This window comes from Rattus rattus, chromosome 5 (assembly GCF_011064425.1).
Source record: "Rattus rattus isolate New Zealand chromosome 5, Rrattus_CSIRO_v1, whole genome shotgun sequence".
NCBI classification, from domain to species: Eukaryota; Metazoa; Chordata; class Mammalia; order Rodentia; family Muridae; genus Rattus; species Rattus rattus.
In genome coordinates this window covers 135,482,113-135,503,360 of record NC_046158.1, presented here as the reverse complement: position 1 = coordinate 135,503,360, position 21,248 = coordinate 135,482,113, and the positions used below count along the sequence as shown (strand labels likewise).

Below are 21,248 nucleotides of genomic sequence, written 5' to 3'. Positions count from 1 at the left end.
AGCATGGGCTGAAGACTTGCAAGCGACGCAGATGGTGGGCTCTGTTGCTGGGAACATGCTGCTGCGAGCCGCTTGGAGGCGGGCGTCGTTGGCGGCTACCTCTGTGGCCCTGCGAAGGTCCTCGGTGCCCACCCGGGGACTGCGCCTGCGCGGTACGTTCCCTTTCCTTTTTTTTTTTGCTCCTACTTTTTCTGGAGGAGTGAACCTTTTGGGTCGGTGCTGCTAAGCACTGCATTGTTGCGGAGCCTACCCGCCGTGTTCCATCACCCAAACCTTCCCGTCGCCTGGTCTCATAGTTTTTCAGAATGGCCCTTACATCCTGCCCCGCACATCCCTTGAGCCGGAGTCTCATCCTTCAGACCTCTCCTGGCCAAGTCTTAAAGATACTAGTCGAGCCTCTTTCAGCCGCGAACCACTGCGCTTTTCACTTTTCTTCTAAACGGTTTTGCTTTTTACAGCTCATCCCACTCTGTGCTATATAGTTTGAACATTGCTCCCTACTGCTGCCAGCGCCCCTTCCGAGAACCCTGTGTCTATTAATTAACTCGATGTCTTTTAATGTGTGTTGTTGTTTACTTTGACACTGGACATCGGCCTTCCTTAAATTCATCTCTAAGAAGCTTTGACCATCTGTTGTCTTGCGTGCCCTTCGTCCACGGTTTCTCACTTTGCTACTGCACTCTGTTGTCAGTTGTAGATCATGCCCCCCATTCGGCTGTTCCCTCCGAGGCAGAGGCAGTGCTGCGACCTCTCTATATGGACGTGCAGGCTACAACTCCTCTGGTAAGGATTAACAAGGGTTCTTTGTAGGGAGGAAAGGTTAGAAGGTCAAATTTCACCAAAAGGCTAAATTTCTGTAGACTTGAAAACCTTTATATGTGCTAGAAAAAGGAGCTGCCAGGAGTCAGGAGGCTTAGATGATAGTTTAATAGAAAAGGCTGTACTGCTTTTTAGCTACTGACCTTGTTAGATCCTTCCAGGGCAGGCATTATAATTAATAGTAAACGTTCAGGAACTGGACATTGTGGCATGGAGAGTTTGAGTGAGCTTAACACCGGCCTGCATTATATAGGGAGTTTCAAATCTTTGTTGTTGTTGTTGTTGTTGTTTTGTTTTTTGTTTTGTTTTGTTTTGTTTTGCTTTGGTTTGGTTTTAATTTTATGTATGTGTGTAGCTGTCTTTCAAACAGTAGAGGAAGACATTGGATTCTGTCACAGAGGGTTGTGAACCACCATGTGGTTGCTGGGGATTGAACTCAGGACCTCTGGAAGAGCAGTCAGTGCTCTTTAACTGCTGAACCATCTCTCCAGTTCCCTCAAACCTGTGATTAAAGAAAATAAAATGCCAAGGGCTGGAGAGATGACTCAGTGATTAAGAACATGGACTGCCCTTCCAGATGTCCTGGAATTCCCAGCAACCACATAGTGGTTCACAACCATCTGTAATGAGATCTGATGCCCTCTTCCGGTGTGTCTGAAGACAGCTACAGTGTACTTATGATAAATAAATAAATAAATAAGCAAGCAAGCCAAAAACAAACAAACATGGAATGTGGAATTACCAGGACTACCATGTAGTAACTTCGTGAATTTGGTAAAGTGTTAAATGAGCGGGAAGACATAGAAGTCCTGCATTTGATAAACATTCAATAATAATAGTTATTGGGGCTGGATATGTGGCTCAATTGATAGAGAACTTGCCTGGCATGTAGGAAGCCTTGAGCTCAATTCACAGGGCCACACAAAACTGAACTCCTGTAATTCCAATACTTCTTGGAGGCAGGAAGATAGGAATCTTAAGGTCATCCTTGGCTACTTCATCAGCTTAAGGCCTTCTAGGGATACTAGACCCTTTTTATTTCTTCATTTACTTTTATCTGCCAAGTGTTTGAATGTTTGTCTCTGCACAACATTAGTGCATTGCCTGGGGAGCCAGAAGCTGGAGTTAAGTAGCCTCTTCTGAGCTGCTTTGTGAGTGCTAGAAATGGAAGCTCGGTCCTCCTGAAGAACAGTTACTGCTCTTAACTGCTGAGCTATATCTCTTCAATCCAAGACCCATTTAAAAAAAAAAAACCAGAAACCTGGGCCTGGAGAGATGGCTTAGTGGTTAAGAACACTGACTGTTCTTCCAAAGGACCCAGGTTCAATTCCCAGCACCCACATGTCAACTCACAGTGTTTCCACACTGCAAAGTCACAACTCTCTTTACATGTTTTTTGTGGCAGCAATGGAAACACCTGTAAAAATGGGTATAAGAAGAAGACTGTGAGGGATGCAAATACAGACTGCCGAGCCCTGGCCCAGCATTCACAAAGTCTTTGGTTGGATCCCCTAGCACTGCATAAAGCCAGGCATGGCGCCATATAACTCTAATCCCACATGACTCTAAAGAATTAGGGAGGTAGAGGCAGGAGGATTGGATCAGAAGTTTAAGATCATCATTAATAGTAAGTTTGAGGGTATCTTAAAATAGAGAACTCTATCTTTAAAAACTAAGAAAAGGACAAGAGAGTCTTGCTGGCAGGGGGATTACTTGATTGGTTTATTTTTTGGGCACAGTGGGGGGTGTTTTGAGACCCAGTCTCAACACCTGTAGCCCGGTTTGTCCTGGAACAACCTCTGTAGACTGGGCCTCCAACTCTGAGCTCTGCCTGCCTCTGCCCTCCAAATGCTGTGATTAAAAGTGTGTACCACCACATCTAGCAGGCTTATAAATCTGATGAGACCAGATTCAACTACGTAAGACCTTATCTTTCAATAAATAATGGAGAAATCAAAGACAGTACTTACAAACTACTTGCCAGAATGGTGGAACATTGTGACTAGAGGTGGTTTTGATGTAGACATATTTCAGGTTGCTATTTGATTAGCGTTTGAGGAGGTGGAAGAAAGCAGACAGCATCTGAAAGGCTGGAAATACACTAAGCAAAGTGGCCACATATTGGTGGATGGAGCAGGTTATGAATTGACTTTGGACTCAAGGACACTGATCTGTTTTCTTATGTTCAGGACCCCAGGGTGCTTGATGCCATGCTCCCATACCTTGTCAACTACTATGGGAACCCACATTCTCGGACTCATGCGTATGGCTGGGAGAGCGAGGCAGCCATGGAACGTGCTCGCCAGGTTAGCACAAAGGGCTAGCTCTGAGAAGTTCCATCCAGTGGTCTGTGGGAGGCATTTCTTTCTTAGAAATGGAAATAGCTGTTTTTCTAGAAGAAACTCAGATAGGAGCTCTGGGGTTTGACTGTAGGTGTTTAATTAGTTCCCATATTCCCTAGGTAAAGTACCTCTGACAAATCCTCTCATGTCTCTAAGCCTTAAACTCCTCATCTACCGGGTGGAAAGTGAAATAGTTCATGCTGTGTAAGATCATTGGGTAGATGAAATGAGACAGTGCTGGTATAGGCTAAATAACACTTGTATGTAACTCAAAACATACGTAGGGAGATTTCGATGAGTACATTTTTAAAAATGCATTTCTTTGTCAATGGGATGCCTCCATGATACCTTAGCATAATAACTTGAGTTTGATCCCTAAAATCCATATTATTTGTAGTTTTGTTTATACCACTTCATGTTCCTGGCTGGTTAGAAGCGTGTACCTGCCTAGAAGCTATCTCACATCCAGGAATAGAACACACACTCACACACACACACACACACACACACACACACAGAGCAGTTATTCTTAAAAGACCTTGGCTAACTCAGTAACTGGGTACTCCTAAATCTTCCCCTGCTACCCTAGGTCCAGTGGGGAAGTGGCCAGAGGCCGTGTACCCGCTGGTTGGCTTTGTCTCCTTCACTACTATGCTGCTGTGTCCCTTCCTCTCCTCACAACTCCAGTGTCCCACCCCGTGCTGAGCCATTGGCCACTAGCCATTTTTTCCATAGATCAAAAAACCAATAAAAAAATAGTTTTTAAAAACAAAACTTATCATTAAAAAATAATTATTTTGGGGTTGGAGATTTAGCTCAGTGGTAGAGCGCTTGCCTAGCAAGCGCAAGGCCCTGGGTTTGGTCCCCAGCTCCGAAAAAAAAATTATTTTATGTATATGGATGTTTAGCCTGTTCATGTGTGTGTGTGTTTATGCGTGTGTTTGTGTATGCACACACACACAGAGAGGCAGTACATGCATGTCTAGTGCTTGCAGAGGCCAGAAGAGGCTGTCAGATCCCTTGGAACTGGAAGTTAACAATGGTTATGAGCCACCACATGGGTGCTGGGAACTGCAATGGGTCCTGTGCAAGAGCAGCCAGTGCCCTTAATCACGGAGCCATCTTCCTAGTTCCGTCCTTGCCTGTTTGTTTGTTTGAGACAGGGTTTCTCTGTGTAGCCCTGGCTCTCCTGGAACTTGCCTTGTAGACCAGGCTATTCTCCCTTCACAGAGATCAACCAGCCTCTGCCTCTTGAGTGCTGGTTAATGATGTCCACCACTATGCCCAACAAAAATATTTTTTAAAAGTCACAAGTGTATGTGTGTTCATGCATGTGTGTATGTGTTTGTGTGTGTTAATTTACTTATACACATATGTACCTAAGTATTCAGTAAGGACATCCCACGATACCTTGGAACAGTCTCTCTCCTTCTACCAAGTGGCTCTCAGGGAATGAATCCTAGGTCATCAGGTTTGACAGCAAATCCCTTTCCCCACTGATCCATCTCACTGGCCCCTATATTCTCCTTGTTTGAGGCCACCTTTACGCTTTCATCTAAGATGGCTTGGAACTCACTATGTATCCCAGACTGGCCTCAAACTCAGGCAACTGTGTTTTCTTAGCCTCCTAAGTGCACTTGATTTCAGGTGTACACCTCAGTACCTGGTCTGTGTAGAGCTGGAAATCAAACCCAGGGCTTCATAAATATTTTGTAGGCAGTCTACCAACTGAGCTACATTTGACTTTCTTTTGTTTTGTTTTGTTGAGACAACATTTCTCTGTGTATCCCTGACTGTCCCGGAACTCATTTTGTAGACCAGGCTGGGCTCAAACTCCTGAGTGCTGCAATTACAGGTGTGTGTCACCATGCCCAGCTTACCTTTGACACTCTTGACCTGTCTTAGCATGGAGAAAGGATAGAATATCTGAGCTGTGACAATTGGTTCCTTTTCAGTCCTAGTCAGGGTAAAAAGTTAACCTAAGGCACAGAGTTTCTTTGTAGGCATTTGGTTGATCGGATGCAGCGGATCTTGTTTTGGTCCAAATTTGACGTGACGCCATCTTTATCTCTCGCCTTGCAGCAGGTAGCGTCTCTGATTGGAGCGGATCCTCGGGAGATCATTTTCACTAGTGGAGCTACGGAATCCAACAACATAGCAATTAAGGTAGGAGGAGGGTTCCTGAGCCTGGGAGGGGTGGTGGGAAGGCGGAGGACAGCAGCCAACAGGAAGGAACCACACACTCTTTCTGGCTTCTTGGGGGTAGAGATTAGTGCCCTCTACCAGGTGAACTCAGCTGCCCACTTCTCCCTATTTCTTCCTCTGTCTTAAAAAGAAAATCGTGTGGAGGACAACTTTGTGGAGTCTGAAATCACTCTCCTGTACTTAGGTTCTGAGTGTCCATCTCCAGGCACCAGGCTTGTGTCTGCCTCCCGAGCCGTCTGACAAGCTTTCTTCAGCCTTTGGCAGTCAAGTTTTTTTAGCCTGTGGATCTGAATTCAGTGTGGCAGTGGTTAGGAAAAAAGCTGGCTCTTTGACCACTAACGGTTTGGGTTTTTTTAGAATGTTAGTCCTTTAAAAAAGTAAGTAACAGTGAATGGCATAGGTTTCTGTTGCGGTGATAAAACACCATGAGCAAGAGCAATGTAGGAGGAAAGGCTTTAGTTCACATTACAGCCTCCAGTCCTGGATGAGATGAGGGGAAGTCAGGGCCCAGGCTTAGGGCAGGAACCTGGAGCAGGAGGTGAGGTAGAAGCCATGGCAGGGTGCTGCTAATCCGCTTGTTCCCCAGGGCTTGCTCTGTGTGCTTTCTTACACCACCTAGAACCAGGTGCCCGGGTGTCCCCACCCTCAGCAGCACATCACCAGCTCCCACCGGCCATTAACCATGCGCACGCCTTACACATTTGTCTGCAGCGGTTCCAGTTTCATTGCTCTTCTAAGATGACTTTAACGTGTTTCACATTGGCAGAAAGCTACCCCAGGTAGTGACTGAATCCTCCTCTCCATCTGTCTGTCCCCGCCTCCCCTCTCTCTCCTAATTTTGTAACAGATTTATTTACTCTTACTTGAACAAGGCCACTCTCCTGTCAGCTTTTTCTTTCCGATGAGATCTGTTTACAAAGTTCCTCTGCATTTTTAGGTGATTGTTGCCATTGTACCCTCCGTAGGCCTTTGGTCACTTGGGCTGGAATTGGTCCTCCTATTTTTGGGGCATACGCATGCTTCGTGCAAATATCTCACTCTTTTTTTTTTTTTTTTTGGTTTTTTTTTTTTGGAGCTGGGGATCGAACCCAGGGCCTTGCGCTTCCTAGGCAAGCGCTCTACCACTGAGCTAAATCCCCAACCCCCAATATCTCACTCTTAATGGTCACGTTGATGTGTAGAACATAGCCATGTTTGACTCAGAACTTTGGTCTGTAAACTTATCTCTCTCTTTTTTTCCTTTTTATGTTTTGGTCCTGTACAGTGGACATAGGCTCTCAAGCTTGCTAAAGCCATACTGTACCACTGATAAGTTAATATTCTCGTATTCTGCCCCTTGTTTGTTTGTTTGTTTGTTTGTTTGTTTGAGACCAGTTTTTACTCTGCGTCTTTGACTGGCTGCCCTAGTACTTGCTCAGTTGACCAGGCTGGCCTCGAAATCTCAGAGATCTGCCTGCTTCTGCCTCCTTAAATGGTGTTAAAGGTGTTTACTACTACACCAGGCTCTTTCGAAATGGAAATTTGTTCTATTTTACTTTCGTGTGTATCTGTGTGGGGTACGTTCTTGTGAATGCAATCACCACAGAGGACAGAGGCCTTGCGTCCCTCTGGAGCTGGTTACAGATAATTGTGAGCCACCCAGTATGTGCTGGGAGTCACACTGGAGTCCTCTGTAAGAGTAGCACACTCACATCTCTCCAGCTCCCAGGTTCTCAATTAAAAATGTTCAGCTTTTGAAAAGTAATTTATGCATATGTGATGAGATTAATGTCTCTCTTTTTAAGAATGTGTTATTTAAATTTTTGTTGCTATTTCCTGTGTATTTCATTTTTCTTACATGTATGTCTGTGCACCACATGTGTACTTGTCTCTCATGCTGGCCAGCAGTGTGTCAGACCCCCTGAGCTTAGAATTACAGACAGTTGTGAGCTGCCATGTGAATTCTGGGAATTGAACCAGGGTCCTCTTCAAGAGCAGCCAGCTCTCTTAGCTATGAAGCCAACTTGTAGCTCTCTTATTGATCTTTTTAAGGTATTTCTATTTTATGTATATGAGTGTTTTTGCCTACATGTAAGTCTATGTACCAAATGTGTGCAGTGCCCTTGGAGCTCAGAAGAGGGTGCTGCATCCCTTGGGACAGGAGTTAGAAATGGGCGTGTGCTACCATGTGGGCACTTGGAACGGAACCGAGGTTCTCAAGGAGAGCAGCCAGTTCTCTTAAATGTTGAGCATCTCTCCTGCAAACCCCACCACACCACCTTTTTGGCTTGTTTGTCTTTTCCACACAGGTTCTTTGTGTAGCCCTGGTTGTCTTGGGACTCACTTTGTTGACCAGGATAGCTTTGAACTCAGAGATCCATTTATCTCTGCCTCCTGAGTGCTGGGATTAAAAGTGTATGCCACCGCACCTGTCTTCCAGATCCTATTCTTATTTTCTGTGTACATCAGTGTTTGTCTGCATGCATGAATGTGCACTCCATGTGTGTCTGCTACTTGTAGAGGCCAAAGGGAAATGTCGGAGCCCCTGGAACTGGAGTTGCAGATGGTTGTGAAGTGCCATGAAGGTACTGGGAACTGAGCAAGGGTCCTTTGCAAGATCAGCAAATTTAAGTGTTGAAAATCAGCATACAAAGTATTGGATTTTTTTATGGATTTTGGTACTTGTATTCCACTCTCCTTGGTCCTTGTTCAGTCGCCTCCCACATTACCCTTCCTCAGCTACCCTATCTGTTCTGCTGCTCCCTTCTACACTCATCCCAAATAGTTCTCTCTCCTTCCTGTCACACACAGCCCATTAGCCTGTCATTCTCTTCCTTCCCTCGTCATGAAGATTATCTCTGCAGCCAGGGAGGTGGCTCAGGGGACAGTGCATTTGCTGTGCCAGCGTGAGGACCTGAGTTCAGATTCTCAGAACACAGGTAAAGCCAGGCCCAGTGGAGTGTGTCTGTGTGTCTGGAATCCCACGGGGCAGACACAGGACACTCTCCAGAAGCCTGCGCGTCAGCCGTCCTGGTGCGTGCAGCCTAGCAGCAAACAACAAAGAGACCTTGCTCCAAATAAGGTAGAACTGAAGATGGACACTAGACTACTGACCTCCAAACACAGACACACACGTAAAGATCTTTCTCCCCCTCATGGTCTCCTTTCTACTTTTATGACTTATAATCACACACATATATCTATATTCTCACACACATGCAAAAAGCATTTATCTTTTTTAATTAGTCAATTTGTGTGTGTACCTGCATGTACCACAGTACACGTGTTGGGGTCAGCAGTAACTGGTGTGAGTTGGACCCATCGTGGGCTCCTAAGATTGGACTCAACTGGTCAGCCCGTGGCTGGTGCCCTCACGTCTGAGCCAGCATTCCAGCCCAGTATGTGTTTCTGTATCTGACTTATTTACTTAACATAGTGATTTCTGATTCCATTCATTTTTCTGTATACGATTATTTCATCTTTCTTTATGTCTGAATTAATGGTATTGAATATGTAACACAGTTTCTTTTTTTTTTTTAAGGTTTTATTTATTTTATGTATGTGAGTACACCATCACTGTCCTCAGACACACCAGAAGAGGGCATCAGATCCCATTACAGATGGTTGTGAGCCACCATGTGGTTGCTGGGAATTGAACTCAGGACCTCTGGAAGAGCAGTCAGCGCTCTTCCCACTGAGCCATCGCTCCAGCCCCAGTAACACATTTTCTTAATCCACTCATGAGTTAATGAACATGGAGGCTGGTCCTAGGTCTTAGCTATATAAATAGTTAGTCAAAGCTGGGTGTGACGGTCATTGCTTTCACCTCAGCACTAGGATGCAGAGGCAGGTGGATCTCTGTGAGTTCCATGGCTACATAGTGAGAGTCTGTCTCAAAACCGTAAATCCCTGAACGGTGGTAGGGATTGAACCCTGAAGCATGTGCTCGTCACGAAGAACGTCTCTCAAATAAAACAGAAGAGACATCCACACTCGTCAGTGTTTAGATTGCAAAACAGACACAAGACCACGAGAAAGCAAGGCAGTGTGGCTCATTAACTGCTGAGTCAATGACACCAACTGTTTAAATGCCAGATGGGAAAGTTAAAAAGAAATACAACTTACCAGTGAAGGTCCCTACATGGGGAGACCATAGGAGACTCTCCGGCATCCGGCTCACCAGCACCAGCCCCTCACAGCACAGGAGCTCCCTAACTGGGGGGGCTGCCTGGCTGGAGCCCCTGGGACTTTCCTGTCTTTGCCTCTGCAGGACTAGGACGTAGGAGCACTGGATTCTGGGTAGAGCTCAGTCCTGTGTCTATTTATTAAAACTTAAATTATTTATTTTTATTCTGTGTGTGTGTGTGTGTGTGTGTGTGTGTGTGTGTACGCGCGCGTGCGCACGCGCACGCCACATATGTACCTGGTGCCCTCAGAGCCTGAAGGGGGGTGTCAGATCCCCTGTCAAGGGCAGCTGTAACCACCAGACGCTAAGTACAGAATCCAGGTTCTTTGTAAGCACAGCAAGTGCTCTGAGCTAAGGAGCCCTGAGGAGCTGTCACCCCAGCTCCAAGAGGTCCTGGTGCATGTGCAGCAAGCACCTTACGATTGAGTCCTTGGACACGTTTCTTCCTTCCTTCCTTCCTTCCCTCCTTCCTTCCTTTTTAAGGATATATTTATTTTATGTATATGAGTACACTGTCGCTGTCTTCAGACACACCAGAAGAGGGCATCGGATCCCATTACAGATGGTTGTGAGCCACCATGTGGTTGCTGGGAATTGAACTCAGGACCTCTGGGAGAGCAGTCGGTGCTCTTAACCGCTGAGCCATCTCTCCAGCCCATTTATTTCTTTTTGAGACAATATCTCACTGTGTTACTTAAGAGTTCAAATGGTCCTCTGTCCTCAGTTCCCAAAGTAGCAGGGACACAGGCTATTGTGCTCAGCTACACTGGTTTCCTTCCTTCCCTTTCCCCTCCGTTCCTTTTGTCCCTTTGACTGGAGACAAGGCCTTACTAAATAGCACTGAGTGGCCTGCTGTGGAACCAAAATGGTCCCAGCGTGCGGTGTCTTCCTGTCATGTCCTTTCATGCTCAGACCTAGGTGTGTGGACTGTACTCGGCGATGCTTTGTTTGTTTGTTTGTTTGACCTTTTAATAACATAAATGTTCATCTGAAATTCTGGATATTTCCGTGTTTCTTAGCCTACCTTTATAATCTCTCCTGATGTTAAAAGTCTCACACACATGAGTGAAGCCTTGGTCTGTGCCTTGGATGTCTGTAGCATGCCTGAGGCTCCAGGTTCACTCCTGCGTGTACACTCACATCAGTGGGATTCATGTTATTGCCGCCTCCAAGTATGCTACCCTCTTTTTCATTACATTATTATCAATTCTTAGGGAGTGGCCAGGTTCTACAGGTCACGGAAAAAACACTTGGTCACCACGCAGACAGAACACAAGTGCGTGCTGGATTCGTGCCGCTCCCTGGAAGCTGAGGGCTTTCGGGTCACTTACCTCCCCGTTCAGAAGAGTGGGATCATTGACTTAAAGGTAGGCCTGCCACAGGCGTGAGGCGCAGAGTGGGAGGGGCCTGCTCCAGCCCATCAGCCTGTCTCTCCAGCTTTGGGTAGAGCCCAGAGGTTGATCAGTGGCAAGAGTGGAGCATGAATCAGGCCTGACAGAGAAGATTATGTTCTTTATGTGTGCACTGTTCTTCTTCGTGGAAAACTTGCCTCTCAGTGTTTCTGGTGATCCTGTTTGTATGAGAGCTACTGGACGGGAGTGTAGGAAGTGAGGGACGTACATTACAGGAGAGCTCTGGTCTCTTTTTTCCCCCGCATCGATGTTTCTTATCACCCTATGAAGGAAGCAAACTGACTGGAGTGGTAAAATCCTTTTTTTTTTTAGAGATTAAATATATATGGTACACTGTCACTGTCTTCATCAGAAGAGGGCATCGAATCCCATTACGGATGGCTGTGAGCCTCCATGTGGTTGCTGGGAATTGAACTCAGGACCTCTGGAAGAGCGGTCAGTGCTCTTAACCGCTGAGCCATCCTCCAGCCCCTGGAATTCTTGAATAGTATGCACAGGCTGTGGGCTTGATCCCCAGGGCTGCAAAAGCTAACATGTTAGTATAGGCTAGATATGGGAGGTTCACTCCTAAATTCAGGACTCTGGGAGCTCACATGAGAGGCTCACCAGAGTTTGGGGATAGTCTGGACTCCAGAGTGCCTGTCTAAAAGAAAAGACTTGAGTATAGGTTTCTGTGCTTGTCCCTGTCTGACTGCTCTTATTCCTGTAGTTTTGTAGCAACTTGAAATCAGGTTTTGTTTATTTGGTCTACTTTGGGTCTCATATAAGCTTTTTGGGTTTATTTATTTGCTTGTTTGTTTGTTTTATATTTTCGTCTTTGAAACAGTGTGTCAGGAATCTCAGGCTGACCTGAAGTGGCTATATTGACTTGAATGACCTTGAACTCCTGATCCTCCTTAATCTATTAACTATTGGTATTACAGTCATGGTCTGCAATACCTATCCAGAGAGATTTCTTTCTCTTTTTAGATTTGTTTTATGTGTACCTGGGTGTTGCAGGTGGTTATGAGTGTGGGTGTTGGGAATCCAACTCAGGGCTTCTACCACAGCAGCAATTGCTGTTAACCACCAGGCCATCTCTTCAGCCCATATTTCTTTTTTAAAGATTTATTTATATATATGAGTACACTGTAGCTGTCTTCACACACACCAGAAGAAGCATCAGATCTCATTACAGATGGTTATGACCCACCACGGTGGTGCTAGGAATTGAACTCAGGACCTCTGGAAGAGCAGACAGTGCTCTTAACCTGTGAGCCATCTCTTCAGCACCCGTATGTTTTTTATTTTTATGAGCTAGGGTCTCGTGTTGCTCAGGCTGGCATTGAATTCATGTTCTTCTTGTGTCCCTACCTCCTAAGATCTGCGATTATCCACATGTGCTACCATATCTGACCTTTTTTATGACTTTCATTTTTTGTGTTTGAGAGTTTTGCCTGCATGTATGTCAGTGCCTGGTACCTGTGGAGACCAGCAAAAAGTGTCCTATACCCTGGACCTGGAGTTACAGACAGCTGTGATCCTCCATGATGTGCTACGGGTCCTGGGGACGAGCGGGCCATGCTCACTGCCGCTGCGCCATGCCTACAGTCTCTTGCGTTGTTGTCGTTTGTCTGTTGTTACTGTTTTTAAACGGCAGTACGCGGGATTGAGCTCAGTGCCTCACACGTGCTAGGCAAGCGCTGAGCTACACTCCATACCTCTGTTACTTAAACGTTTAGATAGGGTTTTGGTGAAAGGCCCCTTTTCTAGATTTAAGGTTGTCTTCGTTCTTACTTGCATAGCTGCCTCTTGGCATCATACAGACTCCTTACTCCTACATTCTTAGGAACTGGAAGCTGCCATCCAGCCAGATACCAGCCTGGTCTCCGTTATGACTGTAAACAATGAGATTGGAGTAAAGCAGCCGATTGCAGAAATAGGTAAGTATGGTAGGTGAACCTGATTCTTAGCCTCTGGGGTCCATGGAAGGAGCAGGGACAGAGTTCTGACACAAAAGCCAAGTGGACCAACAGGAAGAGCTATGTGCCTTACTGACCTGCATTCTAGCTGGCTACTCTGTGAGTTTTTAGAATTTAGGGTTGCGTGCCCTTTATGGTTGTTGTCGCTGCTGTGCTGTTATTTTTTATTTCTGTTTTTGCCCAAAATGACAACAAAATAAAAAATGCCATATATCCTTTTTATCTTTTGCATGTTCTTTATCCCTAGATTAGAATTTACCTCATAATCCCTCTGCAAATTAGCAAAAAATACCTGTTACTTTTTCTTCTTTTAAATAAAAAAGTATTTAAAAGGGGATGTTACATTCTCAGAGTCCAGGGTTAATGAGGTGGTATGAAGAATCTTGGGCATCAAAATATCATGTGTGTTTGTCCTTTAGTGTTTTGCCCTTGATCTTTAGAGTAATAGCAGAGAGGCCGGGAGTTGGGAGGGAGCTGGAGAAGGAGGGGGAGGGGAGAGGGGAAGGTGGAAAAGCAAGGAGTAGGGGAGGACACACGTACACACACACACACACACACACACACACATACATGCACACACACATACACACATGCACACACACATACACACACATGCACGCACATACACACATAAACACATGCACGCACACACACGTGCACACACACATACACACACATGCACGCACACACATACACACACATACACACATACATATATATGTATACAGCATGTGTGTGTATATGTATAGAAACACATGTGTATATATGTATGTGTTTATGTATATATATATGTGTGTGTGTATGTATTATGTGTATGTATGTATGTAATCAATCACTTAAATTATTCATGGTGCCTAGCAAGATTGCTGTCAGGTTACATCCGTTGTGCCATGGGTCTTCTCTCTGTCTTTCCTCAGGCCAGATTTGCAGTTCCAGAAAGGTGTACTTCCATACTGATGCAGCCCAAGCTGTTGGGAAAATCCCACTTGATGTCAATGACATGAAAATTGATCTCATGAGTATCAGTGGTCACAAGATCTACGGCCCTAAAGGTACCAGTCCCTGCCTGTTCTTTTAGCTTCTCAGCATTTCTTTGACAGGTGCTCAGCACAATCACTAAGACTGTGACTGTTCTCCAAGAAGGTTGTACATTCAGAGTAGCCTGGACTGTGGAAGTATCATCCAACAATAGCCAAAGCCATGTGCCTCTTTGTAGATCCAAGCAGTTGCTGTGTATCTAGCTGGCATTCTTTCTTGATCTCTTCACTATGTCCTTAAAGGGACATAGCTATCGATTTGGCTGAAGAAACAGGTTCTGTTAATTCAGGTTTCAGTAGACATATGACATAAGTAAAAACAAGAACAAAACGGATTTCATTAGTTAGGCTGATATTTCTATCTGCCCCTCCATGCTGGCTGTCAAGGGCACTCACAGGCTATGATTAAGTCTTGTGAGCTGTTCCTGTAGATCTCAACTTGCCCTTTACAACACGACTTGATTGTAGTCACATTGTCTTCTGTCCCTGTTCATTCCTCCTGAGGCTCTTGAGACATACATAGTCCCACTTGCCTTTGAGTTTGTATTCCTCCTTCCTCAGTCGCGAGTTGTGGGGTCGTAGACATGTTTGCTGTGCCATGCCTGGGTGGCTTTTTACAATTGTCTGTTTATTTATAAGGACAGCCATACTTGCCTTCCCCTCCTTTTCCCCAAACTATACATGTTCTGATCTTGCTTTTTCATCTAATACTACATCCTAAAATAAAATCCAATGTCATGCATATTCTTTAATTCCAGTGCCCTGTAGACAAGCAAATCTCTGAGTTTAAGGTCAGTTTGGTCTCCATAGTGAGTCTGTGCAGTTAGACGCTATCTTGAAAAGAAAAAGGAAGGAAGGAAGGAAGAAAGGAAGGAAGGAAGGAAGGAAGGACATAAGGGAATTTACTGTTGATTACACATTGAGTTCCAGGTCTCCCTAGAATGCAGGAGACTCTGAAAGGAAAGCTGAAGCAAAGGAAGAAGCACATACAGAGTTGGCCAGGCTCTCCCTCCTTCCCTTTCTCATTCTTCGGGATTTTGTACTTTACCTAAGGCTGATGTCCCTCCCCAGTGCTGTGTTGTGGGCACGAGCCACCAAGCCTGACCTCACCGCTTCCCAGCAGAGTGTTTAGAGTTTTTACAATGACAGTGTGAAAGAGTGTCAGTCTCTTCTACAGTTGCTTGGTGTCTCACTGTAGGGACATTCCAAAATGTATTTGACATTCTCCCATGGCCGCCACCTACGCTGTTTCAATCTTTCTTTAAGATTTATTTATTTTAGGTGTATGTGTGTTTTGCCTGCATACGTCTAAGTGTACTGTTTGAGTGCAATGTCCATGAAGACCAGAAGATGTCACAGACTCCCCTGGAACTGGAGTTATAGCTGTTTGAGCTCTGTATGGGTGGGAACTGAACCTGGGTCCTCTGCAAGAGCAGCAAACCATTGAGCCATCTCTATAGCCCCTAATGGTTTGTTTTTTCTGTTCCTCTTCTCCCTCCCCTCCTCCTCCTCCTCCTCTTCCTCTTCCTCCTCTTCCTCCTCTTCCTCTCCCTCCTCTTCCTCTTCCTCTTCCTCCTCTTCCTCCTCCTCCTTCTTTCTGAACCTTATTTCTTATTATTGGGGAGTTTTGTGATTATTTTTATTGTGATGAGTTTTATGAAAGTAAGTACAGGTCCCTGCAAAGACTCCAAGAGTGAAGGAAGGTACTGGGTTTCCTGAGCTGTGGTTCCAGGTAGTTGTGAGCTCTGTGGTGTGGGCGCTGGGAGCCACACACAGGTCCTTTTTAAGAGCAGTATGTACTTATTGTCACTGGCTGATTTCTAATCCCTTTGCTCTTAGGAATAGTCCTCTGTTGTATGCTGTCATTTCATCATGCATAGGAATCTGCTTGAAATCATTTTGGTCATTAATATATGTTATACCTGCTGTAACATATTTATGCTGAGTACTTTTGCTACAAATTATGCTTTTTCTATTTCTCCTTTTCCTTCTAGTTTTTTAATAAGTTAACTATAGAACTTGAAATATTTTAATTTTTTTTAGAAAGTAATCTTTTGTTTCATCTGTGTTTCTCTTTTCTTTCTAACAACTTTTCTTTCCCAAGGGGTTGGTGCTATCTATATCCGCCGTAGGCCCCGGGTGCGTGTGGAGGCCCTACAAAGTGGAGGCGGGCAGGAGCGGGGTATGCGGTCTGGGACAGTGCCCACACCCTTGGTGGTGGGCCTGGGAGCTGCATGTGAGCTGGCACAACAAGAGATGGAGGTAAATATTGGGGAGAGCAGTACTCCGGTACTCCCCTCACACAGGCTCTCCCATTTAGTGACATATCAGCATAGCTGTGTCTGATCTCTAGAGAAGGAAGTCTAAGGAAATTCTGCCTTTGGGCAGCTGGCATCCTATGCTTGTCATCCTAGTTGCTTGGGAGACTGAGGCAGGAGAATAATTTTCAGTTCAAGGCCATCCTGTGCTTCATAGCAAGACTCTGGATCAAAATGAAAAGGAAAGGGTTGGATCAGTAGTAGAGTACTTGCCTAGGATGTGCAAGACCTTGGGTTCAGTTCCTTGGAAGTAAATGTAATGTATACATTTATACACACACAATTAAATTAAAGCTTGTTTTGTCAAGGAACTGCAGCCCCTTGTTCTGAAAGAAATGACTGAAAACCCATACATGCCCTGTTTTTAGTTACCAGGCCATTTTTCTGTAGGTCGTTGGCACCATGTTCAGCTCTGAGCACCTTTTATACATCAGACACTGCTCCCAGTGCTGGGGATAGAGTGGTCTCCACACATAGGTCAGCAGAAGGGTCTGTGTGATACAGAGTCACTCCTGGGTAGGGAGAAGGGCTTCTGGAGTTGGGTGTACTGAGCTGATTGGTAGTCACTGTACTTAGTTCTCCCCTGCCTGCTCCTTAGTACGACCATAAACGGATCTCAAAGTTAGCAGAGCGACTCATACAGAAGATAATGAAGAACCTTCCAGATGTGGTGATGAACGGGGACCCGAAGCAGCACTACCCTGGTATGGACTCACCCTTTCAGGTTTCACCTGCTTTTCTTTTTGCTGTTTTTTTTTTTTTTTTTTTTTTTTTTTTTTTTTTTTTTAAGATTTATTTATTTTATGTATGAGTACACTGTCGCTGTCTTCAGACACACCAAAAGAGGGCATCAGATCCCATTACAGATGGTTGTGAGCCACCATGTGGTTGCTGGGAATTGAACTCAGGACCTCTGGAAGAACAGAAAATGCTCTTAACTGCTGAGCCATCTCCAGCCCCTTTTTGCTGTTTTTCTATGCTATTTTTTTATTTTGTTTTTTTGAGACAGGGTTTCTCTGTGTAGCCATGACTGTCCTAGAACTCAATCTGTAGACCAGGCTAGACTTGAACTCAGAGATCTGCTTGCTTCTGCCTCCCGAGTACTGGAATTAAAGACATGCACTACAACGCCCAACTCTGTTTTTCTTTGTAAACTTTTTTTGTTGCATGGGGCTGGAAGATGCCTTCCACAATACACTTACACAGTCACTTTTCTCCTTCCACTCTCCATGGGTTTCAGAGACAAAATTCACCAGGTGTATGCAGCAAGGGCTTTACCTGCAGAGCCATCCTGGTGCCCCTCCTCCTTCCACCATTCTGTCTTTGTTTCTGAAAACCATTTTGTAGCTATTGTTTGTTTGTTTGTTTCTTTGTTTGTTTCATTGTCTCCTTCATAGTAGGGACTCTGTACCCAGGCTCTGCTCCAGCTCTCAGTCTCCATTCTGGCAGAAGCTGAGGCCCAGAGCACCATCACTGTGTGTTCTTTCCTTCAGGCTGTATCAACCTCTCCTTTGCGTACGTGGAAGGGGAGAGCCTGCTGATGGCACTCAAGGATGTTGCCTTGTCCTCAGGGAGGTGAGTTGGGGTGTAAGCAGGCACTGTGGCAGCACCTGTTACCTGGCCTGTTGGTCTCCTGTGTGTCACTGAGCTTCCTGGAGTGGATATGTCAAGAACTCTTGGTCACAGTAAGCTCGGGCTTTGGCCAGTGGCCATAGGCTGATGTTACCATTCTAGAAGCTTTTGTTTAGAGAGAACTTGGTGACTTGTAGGTCCTAGAAGATGTTTTTTGTTTCATTTTGAGACAGGAGGTCTCTATGTACCCCTGGCCATCCTGAAATGCTCTGTATAGATCCCAGTATTATCATACTAATAGAGATCCTCCTGCCTCTGCCTCCTGAGTGCTAGAATTAAAGGTGTTCTCCACTTATGCTTGACTGAAGATGTCTTTTGCGTGGTTGAGCTAACAGTTTGGATTTAATCCACCAAGGTTTTGTCTGTCCTCTAAGGTTACATATTGTGTTCTCTGCCCTGGCTACAGAAGGTTCTCTGACTCTTTTGTCAGGTCCAGTTGGTGGGCTCTCATGCTCTTTCACTCCTTGGCAGTGCCCTTAGTCCAGAAAGTTATCTACTGTAGGGCCCAGAAGTACATACCGGCCCAACCACATTTCGAGGCTGTTTCTTCTGTCCCTGTGGTATTATTTCAGGGCCCTGCCTAGGAAGAATGACCCTGGGCGTGTCCTATGGATTAAAAGGATCATATCTCCATCCTTAGTGCCTGCACTTCCGCATCATTGGAGCCCTCGTATGTCCTCAGAGCCATCGGTACGGATGAGGATTTAGCACACTCCTCTATCAGGTCAGTGAGTTCATGCATGGTGTATATATGTGAGTGTATATATATGAGTATGTGTGTGAGAATGTATGTGATGTGCATTTGTTTTTGTGTATGTGTGAGTAGATGTTTATGTGTATGACTGTGAGTGTGTGTATGAGTATGGGAAATGACTTTCTGTATGTCTGTGTGTGTGAATATGGGCATTTGTGTATGAGTGTGTGTGTGGGTGTGTTTGTTTGGGTGACTGACTGTGTTGGGGTGGGTGTATGTGGTGGGGTGTGAGTGGGTGTGGCTGTGTTCCTGATTTGTTAAGGTCTTGTCAGAAATTCACAGGCTGGTCTTAAACTCTGTCCTGCCTTTGCTCCAGACTGCTGAGATTGCAGGAGCGTGCTCCCCATGTCTGGTCTATGCAGTTTGGGGGAATGGTACATGGTAGGCAATCACACTTCTGCTGAGCTGTGTCCCTGCCCCTTCTTGCATCTTGGTGAAGATGAAGATGTCTAAGTCCTGTGCTCAGATCCTCTGCCCATGAGCTCTAGAGTAGATGTAGGGAACGTGTCAGTGGATTCTCATCCTCAAGCTGTGTTCTCAGAAACCTTTACCTAGAGAGGTGGGCCTACCATCTCCTATTTTCCTCTTTTGCTCTGGTAGCTTTCATACAGCCTGGTTGGCTTCCAAATGACTCTGTAGCCAGAGAATGACCTTGCTTACTCTGCCTCTACCTCCCGAGGACTGGAGGAGCACCACCAGTCCAGTCAGGGATTGAGCCCAGGACTTCATGCATGCTAAGCAGGAATTCCAGCCCTCCCTTTGTCTTTACTTAGTGAGTCCTCAGTGAGTATTGATCAACACGACCGAAAGGCAAACCTGCAGCCAGGTGTGAGACCTTCTCTGTTCTCTCAGGTTCGGCATCGGCCGCTTCACTACAGAGGAGGAGGTGGACTACACCGTGCAGAAGTGCATCCACCATGTGAAACGTCTTCGAGAAATGAGGTGTGTGCCTGCCTGGGCTCTGGGAGACACCATACTGCTGATGCCTTTCTCATCCTTAGACTCTGTTCATACTGCCAGAAACCCAAGGGAGAAGGGTTTGTAGGATGTAAAGATTCCACAGAGCAAGGAAGGAGACCTCCTCGGCCTCTTGTTCTTCAGAATCTGTTTGCAAAACCAGGTTGCTTATACAGTAAAGGTTTGATCCCCAGCCCTGCAAAAAACCAATGGGAGGCTGAGGTAAAGGTCAGTGGTAGAGTGCCTACGTAGAAGACAAAAACCTCAAACCATAGATCATGCACATGCCTGACTTTATGGCCCCCAGGCTGCAGCAGGAAGACTGTGTGTGAGTCCTTTTCTGAGAAACAAAGGCAAAGGGTGGGATCCAGGAAGGTTGAGGAGAACTGACTGGGGACGTGAAAGCACCAAGCTCAGTAGTTGGCTGTCAGGCTCAGTTCAGCAGAAGACACTGCCTGATGTGTGTGAGGCTCTGTGTCTCATCTTCAGTGGCAAAAGCCAACAAAAGAACTTCTCACAGTTATCACTCCCATCACACACAAAGTAGGCCGGGTCGAAGGTCATTACCCACAATCTTCTCAGTAGCATTTCTTGTATAAGAGGGACGGGTGCTCAGGCCTGAGGTCTATGACATCCTCTCAGGTTAAAGCGATAGTCTTTCTGATTTTGGAAGGTCTGAAGAGCCTGGGACGGAGCAGGACTTAGGAAAACTAGAAAAGACCTGTTTGTCTCTTATATTGGGGTTCACCGGGGTAAGGCAGAGAAGCAACAAGGACAGGAGGCAACTGATTCTTCAGGGCCTGGGAGGCAGTGTGATCTGCTGCTTTCTGTCTAAATCTCACTCACTCAGTGCTGCTTCTCTTTGGCAGTCCTCTCTGGGAGATGGTGCAGGATGGCATTGACCTCAAGAGCATCAAGTGGACCCAGCATTAGAAGAGTGGACTGTGACTTTGTGCTGGCCTGGCTGCTCTGGCCTCTCCGACCCGTGCACAGCCAGGAACCTCATTACATGCTCAAGTCAGATTGGAAGTTCTTCAGTGGCTTCACCACAGAATGTTTTCAAGTGAGAACTTGAAGGGAGGATCTCTGCTAGCCTCAGCTCCTCTGTAGACACGTTCCCTATTCTCCTCAGGAGCTCTTCTCCGCTGTCTAGTGTGGCCATTCTTACCTGAGGACCTGTAGGCACTGCTGTGTTACTGCCACGGGGACTAACTACCCGTGGGCAGATGAAGGAACTGGAAGAAGGCTCTAGGTTCAAAGACTGCTTCTCTGTGAATGTTTGAATCTTCACTCTTGCTGCTCAGCTGGACTGGCGCCATTAGGGACAGGCATAAACAATCTTTCTTTTAACCTTTTTTGTGGCTTCAAAAGACATCTTTTATATCAATAGCAAGTTGTATTAAAGTCTCGTTTCCTTTGGGGTCTCAGCTTCTTTTCTGTATTTTGATTTAATGTAGAAATATCCATGACTCCACCCATTATTCTAATAATTTGCTTAGTTCATTAAACTTTGTTGATTTGAAGATTGGAGAAATAAATTCCATTTCCCCTCTTATTCTGTAAGGTTTTTTTTGGGGGGGTGCAGTGAACTTTATTGATGGTACTCAAGAGAGAAGGGAGGGCTCCTTAGGCCCCTCCTGTTATTA

The 21,248-nt window shown here is 45.6% G+C and overlaps 1 protein-coding gene across 1 annotated transcript; it reads left to right on the top strand.

Annotated features, from left to right (window-relative positions):
• The first annotated feature begins 6 nt into the window (after positions 1 to 6).
• On the top strand, positions 7 to 21,157 carry Nfs1 (NFS1 cysteine desulfurase). The gene is made up of 13 exons (XM_032904564.1): positions 7 to 152; positions 692 to 783; positions 3,009 to 3,125; positions 5,244 to 5,327; positions 10,746 to 10,898; positions 12,772 to 12,865; positions 13,822 to 13,956; positions 16,046 to 16,203; positions 16,858 to 16,963; positions 17,753 to 17,834; positions 18,532 to 18,615; positions 19,498 to 19,587; positions 20,472 to 21,157. The coding sequence occupies exons 1-13, from the start codon at positions 32 to 34 to the stop codon at positions 20,533 to 20,535; spliced, it is 1,380 nt and encodes a 459-aa protein (XP_032760455.1). The 5' UTR covers positions 7 to 31; the 3' UTR covers positions 20,536 to 21,157.
• Positions 21,158 to 21,248: the final 91 nt, after the last annotated feature.

Excerpts from the sequence above, each read along its gene's own strand:
- Nfs1 (XM_032904564.1), top strand. The coding sequence starts at position 32 with ATGGTGGGCTCTGTTGCTGGGAACATGCTGCTGCGAGCCGCTTGGAGG. Across the intron at positions 784-3,008 it reads TGCAGGCTACAACTCCTCTG|GACCCCAGGGTGCTTGATGC; the intron begins GTAAGGATTAAC and ends TCTTATGTTCAG. Across the intron at positions 16,964-17,752 it reads CCCGAAGCAGCACTACCCTG|GCTGTATCAACCTCTCCTTT; the intron begins GTATGGACTCAC and ends TCTTTCCTTCAG.